Source organism: Lasioglossum baleicum, chromosome 11 (genome assembly GCF_051020765.1).
Source record: "Lasioglossum baleicum chromosome 11, iyLasBale1, whole genome shotgun sequence".
NCBI lineage: Eukaryota > Metazoa > Arthropoda > Insecta > Hymenoptera > Halictidae > Lasioglossum > Lasioglossum baleicum.
The window spans coordinates 10,910,710-10,918,639 of NC_134939.1; the positions used below are offsets into that span (position 1 = coordinate 10,910,710).

At 46.4% G+C, this 7,930-nt stretch overlaps 1 protein-coding gene across 2 annotated transcripts in view; it reads right to left on the reverse strand.

Moving 5' to 3' along the window:
• LOC143213271 (follistatin-like) overlaps positions 1-7,619 on the reverse strand; it is a 59,948-nt gene extending 52,329 nt beyond the window's left edge. Inside the window, exons 1-2 of one of the 2 annotated variants that reach the window (XM_076432960.1) lie at positions 6,670-7,619; positions 5,291-5,716 (exon numbers count right to left, since the gene is read on the reverse strand). In XM_076432960.1, coding sequence (XP_076289075.1) covers positions 5,291-5,522 — 232 coding nt within the window. In that variant the 5' untranslated portion in view covers positions 5,523-5,716; positions 6,670-7,619. Of the gene's footprint in view, positions 1-5,290; positions 5,774-6,669 lie in introns of those variants that run through there. The other variant, XM_076432959.1, reaches the window with a different exon arrangement.
• Positions 7,620-7,930: the final 311 nt, after the last annotated feature.

Below are 7,930 nucleotides of genomic sequence, written 5' to 3' on the forward strand. Positions count from 1 at the left end.
CGGAGAACGAGTCGGTGCATTCAATAAGTGATTGTCCCCTGGCAATCAATTTATTCAATGAGTCGATGCAATTTGTCTGCTAAGAATCGCGTGCACGTTTTCCGTTCAAAATCGAACGCATGATTTTACAAAACGTTCGCTCTAGCCGCCCTAACTTCGCTCAAAATCGCTTGATTCATCCTGCTTCTTACTCTTACAATCAGTTGGCATCATTAAAAATATTCTATCCTGTTCGCTATCCAACTTCGATGTCGAATACTTTTTATTAACATTTAAAATCATTTAATTCACCATTTCCCTTGTTCTTACTATCACTTAGCAACGTTAAAAATATTTTATCCTCTCCTCTATCCAACTTCGATTGAAAATATTTTTTGTTAACATTTTCGATACAATTATAAGCTGTAATAAAAGCTGACTTGTGCGATTACAATTAAAGTACCAATGAAAACTGTTGGAAGAATCATTTTGTCCAGCTAGCGCGAAGACATTCTGTGGCGCGGCGGAAGAACGCGAATTGCAACTTTATGAAGGAAGAGTCGACAATTGATTTTAGCGTGACACCACTTCGGGTGTCTCCCGAACACGCTAATGAAGTTTTAGAGAGGCGCTCGTCAGCGTTTCGGTCGTTCCTCGCGTTTTCCCCGCGGCGGCGCGGACGGACCCCGATGGACGTGGAATTAGCGCTGAATTAATTCGCACTTCATCGCCTGTCCGAAGGCGACCGACGCCCGCCACTCGATGCATTTTTGCGGTCGATCCACGACATCAACGGGACTAATTTCATTGGCGCAGAGACGATAATTGGGTGATCACCGTTCGCGATTGCCCGCTGCAGCACGTCGAAGACGTCTCGCCCAGAGACAACGGAACGTTCTGACACACTTTCGCGAAACGGACACGTCGACGGATTTGTCGGCACTTTGCCATCGCACGCGGTCGCCAATTTGTGCGAAAACGTAGTCAAAGTTGCAGAGGAAAGTTTCCAATTTATGGAACCTAATCAAATTATTAGCAAGCCTGCTGATTTTCAAGATATCAGAATTTTTCTCACGCATTCTTGGCAATGGAAAAAAATTCTTTACCTAATATCCTGACACAAATTTTATTAACAATAATTTTGTAGCTGCTTTTCAAGGTACTATAGTTTTTCTCAGACATTCTTGACAATGGAAAAAGATTCTTTACCTAATATCCTGACATTAATTTTATTAACAATAATTTTGTAGCTGATTTTCAAGATATCAGAATTTTTCTCGGACATTTTTGACAATGGAAGAAGTTCTTTACCTAATATCCTGACAAATAAATTTTAATTCCCTCTCTGAAACACATCTTACATAGACAGTTTTTTAATAAAAAAATCACATCAAAATAATATTCTATGCATCAGGAAACCCCTAAGACAGGTCTGTGAATAACGTAACTATCAAACATTCTTATCCGCGTCTTTTGACAAATTGGCCACAGCGCAACACAATGGGAAATTAATGTTTGTACAAAAAATAGCGGCGTCTCGCGTTAAGTTTTGTAGATTGGCACGTTAATTTCGCGTTCAACGGATAAAACCGTAAACTGCTTGCGTAAGGTATTATTAACGTTGTGATTAGATCGTGGGAGTTCGTGCAAATACACAATTTTATAAAGAAATGCAAAGCCACCGGCTTTAAGGAAAATTTATATTCCGCCCGAAAGGTTCCCACGAATTGAACCCAAACTGTACGGGACTTTTATTGAAGATTCTGGTTTAACAACAATTTTATTTTTATGTGTTGTTAACGTGTAAAGTTCCCAAACTAGTTAGAAGGATGTTTGTACGAGTAAATTAATATGTACTAGCTGTGCTGAAAGAACATGTAATTAGGTGTACGAATATCATGTTGTATACCTGTTGGATATAGTAACATATTATGTAATAATAATATAAGATTATTTATTTTAGTAGTATTACGGTTCACGTCGATAAAATTTGTTATATATCGTCGGTTTACGTAACAATTATGGGCTCGACTCGATAAAAAGATTGGATAAATGATTGAACTACTGAAAAAACAGGTCAATGAATTTAAACGAGCATAACGTTTGCAAAAGTAGTTTAACTAGCGTAGGTACATAAATCAACCTTGACGAAGGGAAAATGACACGATCTCTTAAGAACTATCAAATGCAATTAGCGCGATTAGAAACGAATTTGATCGAGTGATCCAAAACGAACCACATAATCACCATCAAATGGGACTGACGTCAGAAATGCCAGAAATTGGCCACACCTAATAAAAAATTGACACATCAATTTTTAAAAACATATTACACTATAACAAGACCAGTTACTTTTTGCTCCAAGATTTTTCTAATTCTGTATTATCATAATTCTACACTCTATTGACTATTATATTACAATACGCTCTACCATAATTGTGTAGCTCAAGGCACTCTCATCAACGAAACAATGAGTCCTAAATCATCCTTATATCCAGAGAAACAATTCCCAAATGCCTAATTCAGAAAGAATAATTCATAACAGAAATTAAATTAGCACAACCAATTAAAATCTAGTTACTGTTATGATTTCCCATTCAACTTTTCATTTAATCTTACAACTGCGTGACTTTCCATTCATCTCTCTAACGGTGAACAAATTAACGCGTCCAAGATCAGTTTAATTTAATTGGCCAATAGAGGCGAGGTTCTAACGCTCTGTCAAATCTAATTGACCTCTCGATCGGTTCCCACCGATCGAGAGATCGAGCGCTCAAGTTCCGGTCGCGTCGCGGAATCCCGAAACCGTGCAAAACAGCGTAACCGTTTCGCGGAACCGATAATCGCGTTTACGTAAATCGTTAGTAACAAAATATCCTCGGAACGATCGGACGTTCGCGTAATATCTCGTACGAATGTTGAACAGAACTTCTTTCCCGTAGTGTTCCCCGTAACCGACGGGCATGCAGTTACTAAAATAAACGAACCGACCAGAAATAAGTACTCTCTTCTACCTGTTACGTTTTCAGCGGAAACTTGTAAATGACGGGTATAAAATTGCGCGGACCGGTTGGCACATTCAATCAGTTAAACACACAAACTGCGGTTAGCGGGGCGGAGGGAAGAAGAAAGAAAGAGAAAGACACGAGACGAAACACGCATGTACTGTTGTACAGTTTCGATCAGTGCGTACGACATAGTGTTGCGTGTCTAAAACGGCGAGAAATAAAACCGGTGCCCCGGTTGATCGATTGTCGCCGATGTTTTCGTAACGAGAATTGCACTTCGGCAACAATCGAAACACACCTCGGCACCCGTTACGTCAACGCCGGTTGTCATTCGGACGTTAAACCATTGTTGGCTTTCTACGGCGCACGGTAGAACCCGGCCCGATTGTAAGGAACAACTGTTTTGAAAAGGCGCGATGGCTTTGTCAGCACGGATCAATTCAGATCGGCTCTAGAGCGAGAGCTATTAAAGGCGCGGTAATGTCATAATACTGAAGTGTAGCGCGCGATTTGTGCCCAAACAAATCGCACCGGTTCGAACTGCTAGAAATCGGATTTGCGAGCTGAACGCTGGAGGATTATACTCAACTGAAAGCTTTCTTGCAAATCGACAAATTACGTTGTCTTGTCGAGTATGAATTATTCAGACTACGTCGTGGTACGTTTAGACTGCAGATCTTTATGGGAAACATATGAACTGAGAATGATACCTCGACTTTCTCTTTCTTTCGCACCTTTTAATTCAGTTTTGTCATGAATGTATAAAATTCGCAAAATAAATTAGGAAATGCAAGATACGATCGCCATTATCGTTGAAATATCAAACAATTTAATTCCAACATAATGCTCTAAAAGATACTACAAGCTAGACTTTATAACAAACGGATTAAACGAAGATACCAAAAACCAGACTGATAGAAAGAGAGCATTGCAAACTAAATTGCTTAAATAAATCATCCTCGCCATTCTCTATCATAAAACCTAATATGTAAGTCTGCTAATATGCAGCACACACCTAACAGAAACCAGTAACCTGATAAGTGGCAAATACGAGCTACCGATAACGCAATATCGCGATAAACCAGCACAATGTAAACTAATTACAAGCTACAAGAAAATAAAGAATCGTGTGAATGGATTGCTCGAGGTTGCATGCAATGAAAGTTCGCCTAACCGTCGTGAAATGATAAGCGATGATAGTGCGTTAGATTGCAGAGCTTCTTTTTCTTTATTTTCGCTTTGCCGTCCGCGAACTTGAACATGCGAGCAATCATGTATATTGCTAGTAGTATACCGCGCTGACGCAAAGTGTTGTAAAGCGCGGCCGATAAATATACGTGATTGTTATGTGACGTTTATTGAGGATTCCGATGCAGGTTTTCGAACTAATTGCAACATTAAATGCCGTCGATGCCGAGCTTAATCAGAACGGCAATTTCTGCCTGGCCTTTGTGCGATGCCACGATTACTGTCAAAGTAAAAGTTCAATAACGAAGGTCTCCCGAGCGTAAAAATGAAAAATGCTGGCAGCGGACGGCGCGCCGGTTAATGTTTTAATTTTCGGGAGAAACGTGACATCTTTACGGCAATCGGAATGCGGGCATCGATCCGAACGATGTCGGACGATCGATGCATCGTTTATCTATCGATTAGGGTTCCGAAATTCTTTGGGCGTTGGGACCGCTCGTCCCTAGTTCGTTTCTTCGTTTAACGCTAGACTGCTGGTCAAACTTCAAATTGTCTGTTTCGCGATTGTTGACCCTCAGCTGACATATAACATTTCTGTACATTAACTTTCGCTACTGTATTTTACGATAAGTAAAAAAGTGCGATATTTCGCAATCTAACACTATCACTTCAGGATTGAAATTATAAAACCGCGTTCACAGGAAATCATTGCACAAACTTTCTTCTGTCATATCGTATGGCAGGTTCAAAGCTCTTTTTAGGATAAAATCAGACGACGAACTATGAACTGTAATTCGTCAGTGTGGTCTGTCAACGATTCCCATCAAAAACGCTAATACATATCGTAAACAGCTATCTAACGTGAATTGAAATCTGCACTTCGACGGACAGCATACGAAAAACGAATTAGAACTTGCCTACAGCACATGAACGCCCCGAATAGCAGAATCTCGCGGCAGGTTCGAAGCCTCAATCAGCTCGAAACGCAAAGCAAAGGGGACTGAAATCAGGTTACAGACGACGAAACACGTTGCGTCCCTGCGCGCAGGGTCCGCCGCAAACAAAACTAAAGAAGAAGAAGAAGAAGAAGAAGTAGTAGAAGAGGAGCGACTCACCCGTCGCAGTCTGGGTCTGCAGCAACAGTCCGATCAGTGAAACCAGTACGTAGATGTTGTACCGGGGTGCCAGGATACCCCGTCGCAGGGTCGTCATCTCAGGCGGCCCCCGCCAGGTACCCGTTTGACCTGCCGCCAGTCCTGCGGCCGCCTTCGTCAGCTTTGGCTTCTCGACTTCCGGCTCGAGTCCGGGCAGCTTCGCGCCGCGTAGTCCTCGTGCTTCACATCTCATCTGCCTCCTGTCGGTCGGTTCCACGACACCCGAACAGAGCGGACTGCTTGCTGCTCTTTCACCGGTGCGGCGGCGTTTTCCTTCGAAAAATCGGCTACTTCCTGCGCGAACACGGTACGGTGGTACCTTTTTGCTCTAGCACGTATCCGTCCGGCACCTCCTACCCGCCGGCCTCGTCATTTACACACCGTTCGCTGAAAACGTTCGATCGTTTACGCGCACGATCCTCTCCCGTCAGCGGCGGCTCCTTTCAAAACCGACTGGCCGGCCATCCGCTCCTTCGATCCCCGCGTACGATATACGCGCGTACACGCGCCGCGCTTCCGATCTCCGAAATCCAAAATAACCCTTCTCTCTTTCCTTGTTTCTTTCTGATTTGTTCTCTCTGTATTCTGTTCTCTTCTGTCTTTTTTTTTTTTATTCTCTGTGCCGTGTGGTTTTCGTTCGCCTAACCAGAGATTGTGTAGCAAGTTTCGGCGGCGACCAGTCGCGCGGCGGGTACGTTGGCGATCTCTCGAGCGGGTCGGGTCGGGTCGGTGGCCACGCGACTCACGGAATACAGAGAGGTCCTTGGATACTCGGCCGGGATACTGTTCGCATTTTTGGTCGGCGGACCGTGAACGCCGGTCCCACAGTGAAAGAGAGAGAGAGAGAGGGAGAAAGAGGTAGAAAGAGAGAGAGGAAGATCGAGACACGCGCACGTCACTGTGTAATCGTGTCTAGCCGAACAGAACCAACCAGTCGCGACGGAAATCCCGCGCGAAATGGGACTCGTTTCAATCGAGACGCCGCCACCGGTGCCACCGCGGAACGATCGTGACGCTTCGACCTCGAGACAACATCTAACACACCTATCGATCGTGCCGTCCTTTACATCAACCGCTCGTCGAATTTCCTCCTGCCCGTTTCTCTGTCCGTTCGTCCGTCCGTGTTCGGGCGGGTCACGCGGTGAAACTTCACGTCCGGTGAACGCGGCTCGAGAGAAACTGTGAGACCGAAGCCGAAACAGGCACGCGACGAGACGTGTCTCGACACGGACCCCGTCCAGATCGGAGCGAGAACGAGTAAGAGAGGGAAGAAAGAGAGAGAGAGAGAAAGAGAGAGAGAGGGAGTGAGAGAGATCACGTGTCCGGCGAAGGAAACTCACTGAACATCACACCATCCACAAGGAACACGGACGTGCTCTGTCGAGGAAGGCCTCGTGGCCGCGGTACGAATCGATTCGAAACACCTGTAGAGACCGGCGGCGGCGTGTGTTCTCGTTCTCGTTCTCGGGCGAGCGGTCGAGTGTGTCCTGTCACCGTCCAACGACCGGCGGCGATGTGTACTTTCTCGAGCTGTCTCTCTGTGAAGGCACGCGTCCTCCAGTCACGAGCCGATCATCGAGATCGGCCGACACACGGCACAACGGCGCACCATCCGCGTTCGCGGCATCTCGTCATCTTCCAGACACGTGGACGAGAACGTCTTATGAAGTAGTACTCGCGCTTCTGTTCCCTCGGAGGTAAACCGACCGACCGAGAGACAGAAAGAAGAAGAAAATATGTGAGAGGGAAAGAAATAAACAGAGAGACGAGATCTCGAAATATACAAAGAGGAAGCGATGAGAGAGAGAGAGAGATAGAGAACGATCGCGAAATTATAACGCGGCAACAACCGTGCTGTACGAAGTGAACGAAACTGTCTGGTCTCTCGCGAGAGAGGCGGCCGCCTGGACCTGCCTCACTTCGTCGATCCTCCGCACTCGGCGATCGTCCCGCAACGAGTATGTCTGCTCGACTCGATTATCCGAGCCGATGCTTTCGATGCGGAGCCCGAAAACGACGCGGCGCGGGGACAACGACGACGGCAGTAGCGGCGGCGGCGGTGGCGGCTACGCTCGATCGCTCGACTCAACTCGACTCAACTCGAACTCCGCGGGTAGTTTCGTGGCGCGCGGATTCGTCGATGGAAACCAAGCGCGCACGAGGCCGCCCGACAGACTGAGAGTAGCAGTCGACAGTCAACAGTCGGCAGCCGGCAGCAGCAGCAGCCAGCAGCAGCAGCAGCTAGCAGCAGCAGCAGCAGTACAAGCCGGAACGTTTCCCCGTGTGCCGAGCGAGAAGCTCTGCAAAAGCGGTCTGCACACGCGGCCGCGCTGTGTTATGTTGTCCCCACTTCCCTTCTTGGAGCGCGCGATCGCGGCTGCGGCTGCGGCTGCGGCTCGCCTATCTGCCTGTATGCCTCTATGCCTTGCCTGCCTGCCTGCCTGCCTCTATGTCCGCCTGTTTGTCCGCCTGCCTGTCTCATGCATGCATGCATGCATGATCGTCTCCTTCTCCTCCTACTCCTCCTCCTCCTCCTCTCTCCACCTCCTCCTCTCTACTCGACCACCTCCACCACCTCCACCTTCCTTTCCTCCTTCTGCC